We start from the raw sequence: 18,935 nt of genomic DNA on the forward strand, positions 1-18,935 counted from the left end.
CTTTATTGTAACATATCTTTTGTAACCTGCTGCTAAAATACGTTCTCTGCTTTATTCTTATTTTTTAACTGTCTGCGAACGTGGTTTTATTTCATATTTCGCGGGCTTTCTCTAAAAGCCCGAAAATATTCACCATGCAGCATGTACGCTGCCAAAAAAAAATTGGGTCGGTCGTTTTTAAATTCGCTCTACGATGTGTCGAAGCGCAGTTGGCCTTAAAGTAAATATTAAAAATGTCGCAATGTCGCATAATTGACCTTATTTAATTAACCAGTTAAGCTTAGTACAAAACATACCATAACGAGTGCCACATGACGGCAAACCAAACACATTTGGTTTCATTCAGCGGTGGTTAACCACTTGTTTTTTGAATATTGGGTTCTACTTGCGTGAAACACCCTGTATGCTTATTCGATTATGTTTTACGGAACCACCTTACTATTTGACTTAGATATATTCGTTTTCTTTTTTTTAGGTCACCTTAAAGTATTCTTATTGTTACAAATCTGTAGGTAAGCAGAGCTAGAAGTGGCAATAGTGTGAATAGCAATGATAACCTGCGGCGTTTTGTACCGCTAGAATACGTCTGAGACGTTTCCTGGCGGCTCAGGTTCTGTCAGAGAACAAATGGTAAAAGATTGCACGTTAGTGAATATGTTGCTAACGAACGCTTTACGCCAGCAGATAAATAAAATATGAAAAATCACTGCAGTTTTATGTCCTCAAGTAATTGTGAGCGCCGACTATGTAGTTCATCGTCTTTACACGACACGTCACAAACAATGTCCTACCAACGTTGTTGCCGCTGTACACCTGTCGGTATAGGCGGTATTACGAAAACAATACCCTTGCGGACAAGGTAAGACTGCACAGCGGCATTTGCGCCATCGTGCGGAGGCACTTGCAAGTATATGGTAACCAGCTAGCTGGTCGCCAAGTAGGGCAGCGACACCAATAAACTACAGAAGTGTCAAGCAAGAACAACTAACAGCGCAGCAGTTCAAGAGCTGTCATGTTAAGCAGCCAAACAAATTCCAATAAGTCGTTTAGAAATGAAACTAGTACGTCTTGAGCAAGAAAGTTCGTATCTTGTGATACAAACAGGTATTTTGTTAAACAAAGCTGGCCGCAGTTGAGAAATTTTCAAGTAAACACATTTCTACATAGGCCTTTGCTGCTTCATTATATAGATCTATAACAGCAAATTTGCAAATGTATCGAAGTATCTTAAGATACAATTGGGAAGTATCGTATCGGATACAATTACTCCCCGAGTATCTTGTATCTGTATCTGAAATACTTCTTGCCCGAGTATCTTGTATCGTATCGCGATACAATTTCAAAGTATCTTTGCCCAGCCCTGTATCCACTTCAGGCGTCACCCTTACAAAAATGCAGATTGACTTTTAATTGAGCTGGAACCGAGCATGTACTGAGTCAATTGCAGGTCAATTCAACCGCATTGTCTATTGGGTCAGCTCGGTACTGTAGTAACTTGGACGCAGCACACAGGTCCAGAACACCAGAGCGTTTATTGCCGCGTGAATCCGTTCGAGCTTATATGCCCCAGCAACAGTGACGTCACGAAGTGCCGATCACTAGCAGACGCTGGCCAGCGTTTTAATCCTTCTGCTACGCTATAACAATCCTCCCCACTTAATCCAAAAGAAATAAGAAAATACACATCACTCATAGTCAGAATGCTTAAACCAGTTCGGCTGACGACGCTCCCGAGCACTTCGCCTCAAAGGCACGGGAGATGCATCTGCAGCTGTGGTATCCAGATGAGGACCACTTGGCGGCGAGTGATGTGGCAAAAGGGGCTGGAGAGTCGGGCTGGGAACCCTCGAAGTTGTTGCAGCGGTGCTCGAAGACAGTGATGGTGGTGAACCAACTGGTCGAGGCATCTGTGGCTCAACAAACGGCTTTGTCGCCATCTCTGGCGGTGGTGGTGTTGTAGGCATAAAGGGTGTCTCGATCAAAGGGTCAATTGGCGGTGGATCAGTAGCAGGAGCAGGCAACCGCATACCTGCTTCTGGGCCAGCGAATGATGGGCGCAAATGGTCAACGTGAACGAATCGCACTTGTTCAGCCACACGCACAAGATAGGTCACGGGGCTAACCACTTGCGTCACTATGCCCTCTTCCCAGGAAGAAATCTCGCCGCGCACACACTTCACCCACACTCTCTCTCCCACTACAAACACACGTTCACCACCTCTTTTGGTGTCCGATCTTACTTTAACGCGGACTTGTTTGCTCACCATATCACTCACAAAGTCCGGTTTCAGGAAGGTTAACTTCACTCTAGGCTGCCGCTTCAGGAAGAGCTCGGCTGGCGTCTTACCTGTAAGCGTATGCGGTGTATTGCGGTATGACATAAGAAAACTATCTATTCCCTCCTGCAGCGATTCTTTTTCCCTGGTTTCAGATTGAGCAAGCACCTGTTTCAGTAACACTTGTTTAGTCGTTTGCACTAGGCGTTCGGCAGCCCCATTAGAACTTGCGTGGTAGGGCGGTGTCCTTGTGTGTTTTATATTATTCTTTGCCATAAAGTCGGCAAACTCTTGTGAAGTAAACTGTGGCCCATTATCACTAACAATTTCTTCCGGGAAGCCGTACGCCGAAAAAAACACTGCGCAGCCTACGTATTGTTTGCGATACCGTCATTGAAGACATCACCCAAACTTCAATCCACTTAGAATAGGCATCGACCAAAACCAGAAAGTTGTGTTGGCCCTTTGATGCAAAGTCTACATGAAGTCTTTGCCAACACTTCGCAGGATATGGCCAGGGCTGTAGGGGAGCCAATTCAACCCCTGTGCGTGCACGCTGGCACACCCTGCACTGTCGGACATACTCTTCAATACACTTGTCTAGTCCCGGCCACCAGACGAAACTGCGTGCCAGCATTTTCATTCTGCTGGTGCCAGGATGATCCTCATGCAATAAGGCTAGTACCGACATTCTCAACTGCTCCGGTACAATTACTCGTGACCCCCAGGTCACACATTCTTGCTCAATCGAGAGCTCAAAACGCCGTATGTAATACGGTTGCAGATGCTCTGGTACGTCCGCAGGCCATCCCGAGAGGGTGTACCCTCGAACAGTGCACAGTATAGCATCTCTGGCTGTCGCTCTAGCCACATCCTGCGCCGTAAGTGGCGTACACTCAAAAACAGATAAACACTCGGCTTCATCTCCTTTTGAGTCGCAGCTCAAAGGAAGTCTTGACAGCGCATCAGCTACTTCGGTTTCGCTGCCCTTTCGATACTTTAAGGTGTACTGATGAGCTGCCAGTATTAACGACCACCTTTGTAGTCTAGCCGCAGCTAGGGAGGGGGTCGGTTTGTCTTGGCCAAGAATACCAAGAAGTGGCTGATGGTCGGTGTAGAGTACAAACTGGCGACCAAAAAGAAACTTGTGAAATTTCTTAAGCCCAAAAATCAGCGCGAGCGCTTCCCTTTCACACTGAGCATAATTTCGCTCCGCTGGGGTCAGAGTTCGTGAGGCAAAAGCAATTGGCCGTTCTTGCCCGTCTGCCATTACATGAAAAATAACGGCTCCAACACCGTACGCGGAAGCATCACACTGTAGCGCCAGTGGTTTCCGAACGTCAAAGTATGTAAGCGCTCGACTATTGATAAGCAGTAGTTTAGTGGCTTCAAAAGCGTTATCACACTCTTTAGACCAGATCCACTTTTGCTCTTTTCTTAGCAACTTGCGCAACGGTTCTGCCACCACTGCTAAGTTTTTCATAAACTTCCCGTAAAAGTTCAGCAAGCCTAAATATGCTTTGAGTTCTGTCACGTTTTTTGGCGGGGGAGCATCTTTTATGGCCTTAACCTTCCCCTCAGTAGGATAAATGCCTTCTGAGCTGAGCTGGTGGCCCAGATAGCGCACTGAGCTTTCAAAGAATTTGCATTTCTCCGTCTTGAGAGTAATATTGTGCTCGCTCAGGCGTTTCAAGACTATGTCTAATGTTTTATAGCACTCATTCACGTCTTTGCCTGCAATGATAACATCGTCGATGTAGCAACCCACGTTTTTTATTCCCATAAGCACCTTATCCATGAGCGCCTGAAACAGCGCTGGAGCACTGGCAATACCATACGGAAGCCGATTAAATTGATAAAGCCCCTTGTGAGTGTTAACTGTGAGGATTCGCCTTGAATCCTCGCTTAACACGACTTGTTGGTAAGCTGACGACAAGTCAAGCACGCAAAATACCTTTCCCTCACAAACTGACGTGAACAACTCCTCTGGTTGCGGCAATGGATAATGGTCCATCTTAAGAACAGGGTTAACAGTGACTTTAAAATCACCACAAAGCCGTAGCTTATCACCTTCTTTCTTTGGAACTACCACCAAAGGAGTAGCCCAGTCACTGTGACTCACTCGTGTAACCACGCCGTCTTTCTCCAGTTCATCCAGCTGCTTTTCAACTGCTTCACGCAGTGCAAAAGGCACAGGCCGGGCTCTACAAAACACAGGAGAAGCTCCTTGTTTTAGGACAATCTGCGCTTCATAGCTTTTGATAGCGCCTAATGTTGGTGAAAAGACCCCCGCGTACTTCTCTCGTAGCGAAGCAACTCTATCATTTATACTTAAAGAGAACAACGACTGCCAATCAAGCTGAAATTTCTCGAGCCATGTCCTACCTAGAAGAGCTGGTAACTTTCGCTCAGCTTCACGCACAATAACAGCCGGTAAAACAGCTTGCTGGTCATCATACTGCACCTTTACATGACACTCCCCCAACACATTAATCTTTTCACCAGTATAAGTTTTCAGCACAACCGTGGTAGGTTCACATTTAACGTGCGGAAAAGTCGACCGATACACCTGTTCAGGGACTACAGACACCGCGGCACCAGTGTCGACTTGCATAGGAACGCTGTTTCCTTCTATGGTCATGGTAACTATGTAGCCCTTCTTCTTGCCAGATGAATCGTGGCACGCGTACATCGTGTGCTCATCTTCACTGGATGATTCCGACACGATATGCGTTCTTTTGTGTAGAGCCTTTCTTGGGCACATTTTCTGCAGATGACCTACTTGAGAGCACCGGTTGCATTTATAGTTCTTGTACCAGCAGTTGTTGAAGTCATGCGCCTTACCACAACAACAACACTTGGTCTTTTTGTTCTCATTCTGCTGCATTGATCTTTTCTTTTGAGTAGCCGGGTTCACTTCATATTTGAGGGCATTTACAGCCGAGTTTGTCCCTCCTGCTTGCAGTATTGCTGTTTGCTTGGCTGCTAGCTCTCGCGCAAGAGCAATTTTGCAAGCACTTTCAAAGCCCAGGTTTTCTTCTGTGAATAGAGCCCTTTGAATGTCTTCGCTGCGGATTCCTGCCACAAGCCTGTCACGCATAGCGTCTTTAAGAAAGGACCCAAAATCACATTTCCGAGCCAAATGCTTTATCTCAATGATAAAGTCTTCTACACTTTCGTGCTCAAGCTGAACCCTGCGGTTAAACCTGCACCTCTCAGCTATAATTGATATCGGGGGGCTGTAATGGTTTTTCAATAGAACCTTGACTTCATCAAAAGTCTTCTCCCCAGGAAGTGATGGTACAACCAAATTCTTGAGTACTTCATACGCTTCCGCCCCGATCACTGTCAAAAATACTGAGAGTTTCTTCTCTTGAGCTATGTCATTCGCACTGACAAAGTGCTCGAAACGCTCCAAGTACGAATCGAACGTCTGAACCTTGGCGTCAAACTCCTCTATCTTGCCCAACCTCGACATGGCTGTAGCTAAATGAGAGTCAAAAGGCACTTATCGTATTGTAGCCTTCTCGACGTTTCAGCGTCCGTTGCTGCGTTGTCAGGCCCGCACCATTTGCCACTTGCGAAAACGCCTTACGCGTCACCTGCAGACGCCTGCTGCGTTGGGTAGACGGCCGGTGCAATGTCCAGACATGATCTCCAACAGCTTTCACGTCGCAGGAACGCATCCCATACGTGCCGGCTCCCGGTGGCTAGTCGACGCTCGGCAGGCCCGAGCAGACGCATCCCATCCTCGTCAGCCAATGTAGTAACTTGGACGCAGCACACAGGTCCAGAACACCAGAGCGTTTATTGCCGCGTGAATCCGTTCGAGCTTATATGCCCAGCAACAGTGACGTCACGAAGTGCCGATCACTAGCAGACGCTGGCCAGCGTTTTAATCCTTCTGCTACGCTATAACAGGTACAGATTTATTTGACTAAAGGTAAGAAAGCGCCAATTTACTCACACTCTATACGCATTAAATTGACTTTCAAAAAACTAAGTGTCAATTGACCCACACTGTATACGCGTTAAATTGACTTTCAACAAACTAAGTGTCAATTGACCCGCACTGTATATGCATTTAATTGACTTTCAAAAAACTAAGTGCCAATTGACTCACACTCTATACGCATTTAATTGACTTTAAAAAACTAAGTGGCAATTGACTCACACTCTTTATGTATTTAATTGACTTTAAAAAATCTAAGCGCCAATTTACTCACACTCTATACGCATTAAATTGTCTTTCAAAAAACTAAGTGCCAATTGACTCGAACTCAACGTATGCATTATTGACCGGCTACTGAGCCCTCTCAATATAGCATGCAGTGCTACCTCAAGTCTTCCATGTTTTATGCTTCTCTAGCTTGCGATATGACATTTCACTTTTTTTTTTGCATCACAGAAGTGTGATGTCCTAATGCACCTGGAATTAGTTTTCTTGCTTATATATAATAATGTTCAATATAGCTACAAAACCACCATGAAGTACGCATGTGCAGGGCATCTCCTTAGGTATAGGGCCAAGTTTCACCGCAGGGCCTCCCTCCCGGCCGCCCCCCTTTCTTTTTCGCTGTTGAGTACTAAGAAAAAGCAACGGAAAAACGAAAATTAAGCGAGCTAGGTGCTTTGATCGAAGGTCGCAAGATCGGTGCTGCTGCAACAGCATCGACCCCGCGGCTGTAGACGGGGTAAAGGGGAAGTTGACAGTTCTTTGAATGCAAGATCAAAGGTTTTTCTCACCATGAATTGTCAAAAACATGCGTAGCCATATGACCCGCTATGACGGATCGTGTCGCGGTCAAGTGCGACACTTGCATTTGCTTCAATGATGCGCTAAAATTTTGCCTTCCGAGATTAGCAAAAATACCGTTGATTCAATGTTTATCGGAATGTGTATTCAACGCTTTGACAAGCAGTGTCCTTATTATTATTATTTTATTACTATTTATTCATGAGAAGTACGATAAAAATGCGGATCGAACGCGTCCTGGTAGCCGGCTTACGCGAAAAGACTGCGGATTCGACGAACGCGTCCTTCAATGGTCGTGCAATGGTCGTGGGGGGAAAAGGCGCGCCCTATTGTTCCGAAACTCGCCTGTCTCGTAAGTCGCGGGCGGTATTCTTTGCACGTGGCGGAGACCATGAGGAGTGAAGAATTCGGAGAACACGTGTCGCAAACTTTCACTGCACAGGTGCAAGGAGGCCCGTCTACTGTTGCGATCAAGAAAATAACGCGGGAAAAGATCAATCTGTATTTTATAGGGTGCTAATATTGCGCCATGAATACTTGAAATTTAGTTCACAAATGAGCTTCGCAGAATTCATTGGGAGTTACACCCGTGTAAATTTCTGAAGGTCACTTTAGCTCTTGTGTATCCCTCCGCGCCGCACTTTCTTCTTCAGAATTGCTCACCGGCGTCACGAGTGCGGATCGTGTTCGTCACTTGCGATCTCTCTTGCTCTGATTTCGTGGACAGCGAGTACCGCGATTTACACAGGCTATCAGCGAAAGTGTGAAGAAGCTACTTCGCTCATGTGCTGCAATTGTGGCCGTACATGGAAGTTTGTTTGGGCGGAACGGTTGTTCATCAGACCCAGCATCGCAACTTTCCTGCGGCAAAATGGACACCTCAGCCTACATGCAAGACACCATCGCAGCGTCCTTTCTGCAAAGCTGCAGAGACACACCGTCACCTTGATGTGCGATCAGCATTTCTCTGTATTTGCTGGATCTCCAAACCACGTGCCTCTGTTGATTATCTTTGAAGGTAAGTTTATCATTTTCACTGCCTTCGTACGTTCTATTCGAAAGTTATGAAAACTGAAAAAAGTATGGTGCGTTGGATGTTTTATCAGTATGCTACTACGTAATTATTGTGGTTTACATTATTAAACCGTCCTCTTCTGCCTATTTTATTTTTTATGACAAGATTTTCTCTTTTTTTGTATTTCTTACAGGCAGGCTTCGCCCTGGTTATTCGGAAACAGGTGAAACGCCAACTAAATGATGGCATTCGTCTCTATTGGAGTTTTCATAAAAATAAATATAGATGTTAACAGATCTGTGTTTTCCATTTTGGCTTGAACACTTTACAGAACACCGAAGGTCAGCTGCAGCTTACACAATGAAGAAATCACAACATCGGCATCGCTGTACATGGTATGGTGTCGTTCATGTGAATAGTGGGCGCGTGTACTAGTTTGCGACTTCTCTCCCAGTTTTTACCTTGTTCGTAGGATTGAACCATTGAAACATCAGCGCACGCAAGGAAAAACTCTCGCTAGGGCAAAGCATTGAAGGCGGCATGCAGAATTTCTTTCATGTTCGGCACAGTAAATTCGAATGATCAGCCTTATGGCTAGCAAATGCTTAAAAAATACACTGATAGCATTTAATGTATATAATTGGGTACCACTTCTAAAACACAACATTTAAGTGGCTAGTTTTCAAGAAATGTCGCAAATAGCCTACGTTCCTGAACGCGGAGGAACTCAGCCACCATTTTTGACAATTGCGTAACGCGCTTGCATACCAGATGCTTTTTGCTGAACACAATAAGGGTTGAATATACATTCCCCTAAACTGTTTCAATTGAAGCTGAGTACACACAGTCAATAGCTGGTCAATAGCTCCTTTTGACTCGCACAAAAGACGTTGAATTGACACGCAAAATATGATTTTCAATAGAAACACGGTGGCCAATATCCTTGTGTAACCCAACAGAAAAAGTCAATAGGCGCTCAATTGGTGCTCACAAAAGATGCTAAATTGACACGCAAAATATGATGTTCAATAGAACATCATAGTGCAACACGGTGGCCAATATCCTTGTGTCTCTCAATAGAAAAAGTCAATTGGCGCTCAATTTAAACACAATACATCCTATAGAGAAAAGTCAATTTAGGCTTAATTAAACCTCTATAAGCATTTTTGTAAGGGCAGCGTACTTCTCTGCCACGGGTGGAAGACGACGGCGTCCGACGTGTTATTTTTCATTGGGGACCTTCGACTAACGTCTCAGCATCGCCTCTGTGCCATTAGAGTATGCTTTGAACTTTACTTGCCTTTGATAAAGTGGGCAGAACAAATCTACGCGCTTTTCATGGGAATCCAGTTTTCTCGCCTGATCGTTGCAATCCAGGCGCTCTTTCTGCCTTCACCTCTCGGGAAACAGAACGTTTTGACTTGCGATAGCAAATTAGCTCCGTATCGCAGACTGTATCCTGGCACTACAGGACAGTGCCCGAGTCGCGAGCGCTTCATCGGGATAATTCTATCAGCAGAAAACATCGAAACACAAGCAGCCGCCGCGGCCAGCAACGCAGGCTAAAACCACGCTAAAACAAGGTAAACAGGAAGTTTTCTAGGGCCAGTTTCCGGTCAACGCACAATGTTGCCAGAGAATGGCAAGCGCTGGCGAAACCGTCTATATTCCTGTTGGGCACTAATAGCATGGCCGTGAACAGGCGTCAAAAGGCGATCGCACAAGCGTTGGCGATCTCGCAAACATCGTTGGCTGTGTCCCGTGATGCAGACGCGAACTTACGTTCGCGGGAGCAGCGCACGCACCGATGTCGATTACTTGTGCATACCGTGGTTGTTACTTTGGTTATTGCGATGTTAATTACTTCTTAAATAGTCAAAACACTGGTGGGTGACACACAATAAATATTTAACGACATTCTAATTCGCTTCGATCATAGAGTTTTATACAATAACCTAGAGAGGAAACTGGCGCTGCGATCGTTCAACCACCATGGGAATGATGGGAAGTACAGGCTTCGGATTGGATAGCGTTAGCTAGCGAACTGTCTACGGATCTTTTTCTACAGTTTCAGTTTCGTTCTTCGCGAGGCGTGGGTAGTGGGGTGCGTTACAAAACACTCAAGCAGTGCCTTTGTTGTTCAAAGAGGCTGAAGACCGCTAGATCTCTTGATTTGCTGTTTCGTTGCAGCTTTACAGGTTGTTTAAAATGACATACGGTTCCCTGGCAAGAAGCGAGGCTTAAACATCACGAACGATATTTATTGTCAACCGTTTCGGTCGATTCTAGCTGCAAGTGCTCGTGAGCACGGTCTTTCTCGTGATGATGATGATGATGATGTTCCTCTACACATGGCTCATACCCACTCTGGGGGATTGGCCAAGAATTGTAGATATGAAGATTTAAAACTACTAAGTTAACACAAAAGACAAGCACACATAAAAAGAACTAGTGCAATAATTATTTCTACATTCAGCCCAGACTTCTCATCCTAACTAGAAATTAGAATAATGAAATTACTGTGGTACCGAACGTCTTCTTTTTTATTGTTTTTTTTTCTTATTGATTCATTGCTATTATCGGAACAGGTTTGCATTTAAGAACTTAAAAACACATTCGTTTTGTTTCCTGAAGGAAAGCAATTACGGCATCAAAAACATTCCTGTGGCTGACGCCCAAATCCGAAGCACCGAAGGTGAGAATAGCGTCTATTGTTAAAATTATCCCCAGCTTAGCACAATGAGTTTCAAGAAGTCTTTTTGTTTGTAATATATAGAGGCGACACGATAAAAAATAATGCTCTATCGATTCGACTTCTGAACAAAAGTGACAGAGGGGAGATATCACCAGACCAGCCCTGTGTGCATATAGATTCAACGGGGGCACTCGGCATCGTAATCTAGTTAATATAACTTCTAATTGTCTAGTTTGACACCACTGAATTTTCCATGAAAATTTTAAATGTCTAAATTCTGTCCATGAAGCTATTGATTCTATGGCGTCTGCTCGAAGGGAAAATTTCCTATACCTAATCGCAGTTATGCTGGCTACTACAGGGAGGACCGAAATTATTGGACCGTTCAATGTCGCTCTCGCTAGTGTGTCGGCCATTTCATTTATTTCTAATCCACAATGGCCAGGTACCCATAATAATTTCAAAATTTTCAACTGTGGAGGCACTAGCGTAAGGAGCGTTTTTAAGGCAATTGATTTTGATGACATTGTTAGAGATGTACATACTGACAGGGAATCTGTTATTATTATTGCGCAATGGTCGTTCAAATCTAGTTTTCGCAGCGCCAGTATAATTGCCGAGAGTTCCGCTTCAAACACAGGGGTGAAGTCCGGCAGTCTTAATGAAAATGACCAGCCAAGCGAAGGGGAGTAAATACCTACGCCTGCCTTTTCGTCAATTACTGAAGCATCTGTGGCTACTATATTTTTTGTTTTCGCGTGTGTAAGATAATCTTGCAGCCGACTATTTAACACCCTGTATGATTGAAATTTAGGCTTAGAGGGGAAAATCTCATCGAATTCTATCTTAAGATTCTGATTGGACACATTTGCAGCAGGCACATCTCGAATTTTCACGTTTATCCGGTCTAGCTGCTTCTGAACAAAAATAATCTGTGGTGTGCGAAAACGTGGCCAATGAGCAAGAAAAAAGGAGTCTGGCTCATTTATAAAAGCATATTCGGATCGTCTTAACGGAAAGCTATAAAATTTTAAAAATGTCTGCACCGTCAGGATTCGGAATCGACAAGGCAATGTTGGCAAGCGCGCTTCCTGATACAGAACGTTGATTGCTACAAACCTAGGGAGTCCCAGACACAATCGCAAGGCTTCTCGCTCCAGCATAACCAGAGGCTTAAGTTTGTACGCAGGGCCACCCGAGAACAAGACACACCCAAATTCTAATATTGGGCGCATGTACATTTTATAGACCATCAACAGTGTGTCCCTACGTAGTCCATATCGTCTGCTGCTCAGCCTACGTAGTATGCCTAAGGCACGTTGTGCCTTAGGTACGATACTCTCTATGTGAGGAGTCCAGTTTAGTGTCCCATTATAAATGATTCCCAAATATTTTAGCGACTCAACCTGCGGAATAGGCTCTTGTTTATAGAATATTGAAATTGAAATTGGATCTGCGATTGGAAATATCAACAATGCGCTTTTATTTACATTTAAGGACATGCAAATTGTCTCTAGCCATACCTCTAGCATACTCATATATCTCTGTAATTTCCGATATAGAGAATAAATATCACTATCAGCCGCGAAGAATGCAATATCGTCGGCATAAACATATACCTGCACATCCTGGCAATTGGGGATTGAGCTCATTAATACATTAAATAATACTGGAGACAACACTGCTCCTTGGGGGACTCCGCGAGTCTGTTTGAACTTTAATGATGCACAGCCGTCCTTATAACAATAAAATTCTCTTGCCCTCAGAAATTCGCCCAACCACGCAATGATATATTGAGGGAAATTACGCCTCTGTAAGTGGTCCAATAAAACTGAATGCTCCACACTATCATACGCTTTGGCGACATCTAACGTCACCAAAGCTGCGTGTTGCCTTCTTTTCCGAGCAAGTTGAATACGGCTTTCTAAATCGGCGTGTGCACACCATATAGAACAGTCTGCTCTGAAGCCAATTTGATTTGGATTTAACAATAAATTATCCGCCATCCAGATTGAAATTCTATTATGGAGCACCCTCTCTATGAGTTTTACCATATTAGAAGTAAGAGAAATAGGTCGAATGTTTTCTATGGTATAGCCTAATCCTTGTCTTTTTTGTACCGGAATTATTTTAGCTAATTTCCAATCATATGGAATCCAGGCATTTTTTAACGAATAATTTATTGTATTGATGAGGTCACACGGTGATAATTTGAATAATATCTTTATCATAGCAACCGTAATTCCGTCCGGACCTGGAGCTGACGAGGGTAAATCTTGAATCACTAGACCTAATTCTTCCAATGAAACTTTAGTAAAATCCACCGTTAGCGCTGGTACTTGCAAATTGTATAACTTAGTTGATGTAAATCTACATTCCAGGCCTTTAGCTATGCCTTCCAAAAACTTCTTCATTTCATCTGATGACATAATTTCACAGTCTATATTACTTGGTGATGGTAAAATTTTTCGTGATCTCATAAACCTAAACAGCGATTTTTTGTTCTTAGGTTTCGATAGGTAATCATAGTGTTTCCTATCGTATGCTTCTTTAGCTAAAGAAACTGTGCGTTTAAATATTGCAGCGTAAAATTTGTAATCGGACCAATTTTGGGGGGACTGGTTATACATAAGCTTCTTCCAAGCTGCCTGTCGTCGACGGTAATCTTGTGTACAATCTGAATTCCACCAAGGACTACCGGAAATGGACTTTGCAGACTCAACAACAAATTCTGCTTTTTTGTACGTCCTTTTAATTAATGCACTTAGCCTCATAGCTTTTATATCGTCTCGCTCATCCGAATGTGTGGTCAACGCATATTCTAGATCTTTTTTAAATTTGCCGTAATTTATAAATAGTCGAGTCTGAGAACAGGATGAAGTTACTGGACAAGCAATCTCAAATATTACTGGCAAATGATCGCTGTTGGTGGCACAGTCCATGGCTGCCCATGACAAACTAGTGAGAGACGAACTTACAAAGCTTAAATCCAAGGCTGAACGGGATCGCGCACGAATAAAAGTAGGCGTTCTAGAATTAAGGCAAGACAGGCTGTTATCTACTGTCAAATCCCACAATCGTTTGCCACAGCTTTCTGTTCGAAAGCCCCAACACGTATGATGGGAGTTGAAATCCCCCACCAGAATTTTATCTTTACACGGAGATGTAACTGCAGAGTCCAAACACCGAGTATCTTGTACCCCTGTAGGAAAGTATGCATTTATCAACAAGAAAGGCAGGCAGCCTCGTGGAAGGAGGCGCTTCTTCTTCTTCGGTCCGACACGGTGCTGCGCTTGATTAAACACACTCCCGGCCACCAAGTCACTCGTTCAGCTCGAGCGAATAAAGTTTTTGTATCGGCCTGGTGGTAACAACCCCTTGTTGTTGTTGAATCTTGCAAGAACGTACGTGGCCATCAGCACCTCTGTACACTTCAAGAACCCTTGCAAGTTTCCACATTTGTCGAGGTAATTTCTCAGCTTGGACTATGACGATGTCTCCTGTTTTAACTTCGTTGGTGGTTCTCTTACGCGAAAAGTGCGCTGATCGAAGTTGCAGCAGATATTCTTTCGTCCACCGGCTCCAAAATTTCTCAGTTAGGCGTTTCCTGTATGCGTGCCGTCGTACCGCTTCCTTGCGCGTCAGGTCCATTGGCATGTCGTTGCTGCCCTACATGTGGTAGCGTCGTTAGTCTCCGCCCAATGATGAGGTCTGCTGGGGTTAATGCACGAGGTTCCGCACTGTCCGACTCAATGTATGTGAGAGGCCTCGAGTTCACGACCGCCTCTACTTCCGTGAGCACAGTGGTCAGCTCTTCAAAGTTAAGTCGAGCTTTGCCGAGAACCTTTCTCAGTGGAAGCTTTATCGTCCGGACTAGACGCTCCCACCAACCGCCCCACCATGGAGCGCTGGGAAGGATGAACTTCCAGGTGATCCTCTTCTCACCCAAGTATGCCGACACATCCTCTTGGGAAAACACCTGGAACAGCTTCTCTAAGTCTTTCGACGTCTTCTTAAACGTTCTTGCGTTGTCAGAATAAATTACGCGAGGGAAACCCCTTCGTGCTACAAAGCGTCGTAGACACATGAGGAAGGCTTCCGATGTCATGCTGGAAACCAGTTCTAGGTGGACTGCACGTGATTTGGCACATGTGAATAGCGCTATGTAGCATTTTCTCTGCCCGGCTGTAGTCACAACAAAAAGGGGTCCTGCGAAGTCAACTCCAGTGACTTCGAATAGGTTAGTCGATGATAAACAATGACGTGCTATAGGAGCAGTTGGAGCGTCGCCTGGGCTAATACTGAAGCGTCTGCACGTATAGCAGCCATGTATGACTTTCTTGACCAATGTTCGTGCCCGGCAGATCCAATATTGCTCTCGTAACTGCGACAGAGTGTCTCTCACGCCTCCGTGTAGTGTTTCGCAGTGTGCTCGCATTGTCAGTAACGTAGAAAAGTGATGATCGTGCGGAAGGATGACTGGATGCTTCACCTCCTCAGATGCTTCAAGGTGTAACAGGCGCCCACCGACCCGAAGGATGTTGTTGACATCCAAGAACGGGTTGAGGTCTTTGATGCGAGAGGTTTCCTTTGCAGATGTGCCTTTCGAAATTGAAGTCATCTCTTCCCTGAAGGCTTGTTCCTGTACATGCCTGATCCAATAATTTTCTGCTTCCTGGATCTCTTCCGCTACTAGAAATCCAGTGTGTGCTGCGTTTGTCTGGCGGCAGCGTTTAATGAACCTGAATATCCAGGCTGTGACCCTGAGTAGCTTTTCAATTCAGCTGTAGCTGTCAACGTTCAGGAGCGATGTCGTCGTCGTCTCGCTGGATATCGCGACGTGAACGGCAATCATTTCAGAAGTGATCCTGTCGTCGGTGCTGATAGGTTCTGACGGTTGTAGAGGCCATCGGTCTTCTGATTCGCATAGCCAATCTGGACCATGTCGCCACGTGCTACTGGACAATTATTTATCCATCGAAACCCCACGTGTGAGCAGGTCGGCCGAATTCACCAGTCCCGGACAATATCTCCACATAGAGGGATCTGTTTTTTTCCCTGATCTCTTTCACTCTGTTAGATACAAATTGCTTCCATTTCGTTATGTCGCCTTTTATCCAAGACAGCGTGATTGTAGAATCCGACCACATTGTGCAGTGGATCTCGAAGTCTGTGAGTGCGTTTGACACGTAATGAAGTAGCCTTGCTCCAAGCTCCAAGAAGCTCTAGCCGTGGCAGTGTCATCGTCTTGATAGGTGCTACACGTGCTTTTGCGATCAGCAACTCGGGCTTTACTGAGCAGCTCGTTACGACGTAAAACGCTGCACCGTATGCGGAAGGGCTTGCGTCGCAAAAAACATGCACCTGTAGCTCTCGGGGCGATTTGGGCAATTGAGATCCGCTTCCAAGATAACGCGGTACGGAAACATTCTGCAAGAGCGGTAGTTGACGCACCCAGTCATGCCACTCATCCTGAAGATCCCGAGTAGCTGCTCATCCCACGCTATTCCACGTGTCCATAACTTCTGGAAGAAGATCCTTATAGCAATGGTGAATGGCGCAACAAATCCCATTGGGTCGAATATTCTTGAAGCAGCTTGAAAAACGAGCCGCTTGGTATCACACTTTTCTTTCATAAATTCTAGAAGGCCTCTCAATGAAAACGTGAAAGTGTCCGTGGGTGGATTCCATGTAATTCCAAGTATACTTTCACACTCGTCTCGTGGAGGATAGCCAGTTCCTTGCCTGCTGACTGTTCTTCGTGCTCCAATGCGCCAATCAGGCTATCTGACTTGGTCGTCCATTTCCGTAGTGTCATTCCTGCTTGCTGCATAACCTCCTTAGCTTCTCGGCAGATTTGAAGTGCTTCTTCATCTGATTCTGCTCCAGCCACTAAATCATCCACGTAGAATGATTCACTAAGTAGTTTCGCGGTTCTGGTCTTGCTTGAACGCACACTCTTTAGATGGTGGAGTATAGTTGCCGTGAATAGGTAGGGGCACAAGTTGCTCCAAATGGCACTCGCGTCATTCTCCACTCCTGAATCTCCTCTTCTGAGTAATGTAGTGCTTCTTTTTCCTTAAACCAGAGGAACCTGAAGGCATCTCTGTCTTTCTCTGCAATTGAGATTTGAAGGAATGCTTTCTCAATATCGGCTAGCAGAGCTATACGGTGCGTTCTGAAGCGTAATAGTACCTTCACGAGATCTTGGTACAGGTTTTCACCCTTTTCTAGGCATTCATTCATTGAAAGGCACCCTTTTGCGTGAGAAGAAGCGTCGAAAACGATTCTGACCTTCGTGGTTAGTGCGTGCTCTCGAATGACTTCCCTATGCGGCATATAATAGACCTTTGTCGAATCAAGGGGTGGCCCGTCAACCACTTCCGCATGTCCCGCTCGCAGGTACTCCCGGATGGTGGTGTCATAAGTCTCCAAAAGTCCTTGCTTGTTCGAGAGTCGGGAAAGAAGTTTCCAAAGTCTTGTCATGGCGACTTGCTTGTTGTCAGAAAGCTCCACATTTTCTTTCCAGGGTAATGTTACTTCGTATCTTGCGTTCGTAAGACAGACGGTTTCTTCAAATTGTTTCAATAGTGGACTGAGCTTTCTCTCACTGTCAACGGCGTCTAATATTCCTACGCTCTCGAGTTCCCAGAATGAACGGAGGAATTCGTCGCTCTCCTGTACACTTGTTTTCAATACGCAGACCATAATCCCCGAGTCTTTCACATCCGATGCTACGCTGCTGGTGTTGCCTTGAAACATCCACCCTAGTTTGCAGTTCATAGCAATAAGTGTCTCATTGCTTGCGCATCGAGTGACCTCTCCCGTCATCACCGTCCACATTTGGTCGGAACCGATGAGAACGCTTTTGCCTTCTTCCCCGACAACGGATCCGTATAGTAGTTGATCAGCGATGTCTTTTCCAGACCTCTGGATTTCAGCGACGAACGGTGAGCTGGTGGTAGTTGCCTCGATATCTTGGCATATGTGCGGAATTTCTATGGCTTGTAAGTCAACTTCCGCATGTGAAAACTGGCTCCGCAAACGGAGCTGCACAACACGCCGCTTCTGCGCTGCTCCACTTGACTTGCTTGCAAAGGTGTTGAGCGCAATGACGGTGGATCCCACACATGGCAACTTCAGCTTCTTCGATAGCCTCTCTGTGACGAACGTGCGCTGACTGCCTCCGTCTATGACACCTCTGACATACCGACATGTAACATCTGTTACTGCCCAAGCCCGAAATGTCTGCAAGAGGACGCTCGTCGATGAATTCTCGAGGGTCTGTCGATTCGTCCCCAGAGATGCACACATAGTCGTGTTTGTGCTTGGTTTACTTGGCGGTATTCTGGCATTTGTCCTGCCGGTTTCGCGTGTCTTCTGGCTTAATTTCTGCGGATCACACACGCTCGTCGCATGACGTCCTTGACAGGTAGAGCACGTAATCTTGCGCCTACAATCACACGCCCTGTGACCTTTAGTCGTGCATCGAAAGCACCTCATGTCTCCTGATAAAATGTGCTTCTTTTGCGGTAGCGGGAGATCCCACGGGCAGTCTTCCGTGGAATGTTGGCTCGATTTACAAAATACACAGTTCTCGGGTACTTTCATAGCATTGTTATGGAGAACTGAAGACGTGGGCTTCGAGCCACGAAACTGGCGCGATTTACTTTGCGCATTCTCCGTATGGCTGTCTCTTCCTCGAGGGTTCGCGAGCTCGCTTTTCTCTAAGCTCTCCAATTCGATGGACAAGAAATGTAATAGGTGTTCTAGCTCCGTGATAGAGGCTGCATTACTGCTGTCGCTCGTCTGGCAATTAGCGCTAGACCGGTGGTACTGTACAACGAGATCGTGTGGTAGAGCCCGCAGCATTATGTCGCACAGCATTGCAGAAAAAGACGTTTTGCTCACCCCAAGGGTCTCCAGTCCTCGAATGTTGATGACGACCTGGTCGTGCAGCTTGCGAAGAGCTGTCAAGTCGCTTGAACGGACTGAAGGCAACGTACGAAGCCTGGAGAAGTACTCCTGTTCGAGTCTCGTTTTGTCTCCGAAGCGTCTCTTGAGTATGTCGATGGCGTCCTTGTAGCAAGCTTCCGTGGTTGGCAGGCCCACAATAGCTGAAGCTGCGTCGCCTCTTAGGAAAAACCTCAGGTAGTTGAACTTGTCCGTCGCAGTGAGGCTTCCGTTCCGGTG

General features: G+C 45.5%; 1 protein-coding gene across 1 annotated transcript; it reads right to left on the reverse strand.

Moving 5' to 3' along the window:
- Positions 1-1,704: 1,704 nt before the first annotated feature.
- LOC119406434 (uncharacterized) lies at positions 1,705-5,769 on the reverse strand. The gene is made up of 2 exons (XM_049420098.1): positions 4,815-5,769; positions 1,705-1,907 (listed from the first exon to the last, which is right to left on the reverse strand). Exons 1-2 carry the CDS (start codon positions 5,752-5,754, stop codon positions 1,705-1,707), a joined length of 1,143 nt encoding a protein of 380 aa, XP_049276055.1. The 5' UTR covers positions 5,755-5,769.
- Between the last annotated feature and the right edge of the window lie 13,166 nt (positions 5,770-18,935).

Source organism: Rhipicephalus sanguineus, chromosome 10 (assembly GCF_013339695.2).
Source record: "Rhipicephalus sanguineus isolate Rsan-2018 chromosome 10, BIME_Rsan_1.4, whole genome shotgun sequence".
NCBI classification, from domain to species: Eukaryota; Metazoa; Arthropoda; class Arachnida; order Ixodida; family Ixodidae; genus Rhipicephalus; species Rhipicephalus sanguineus.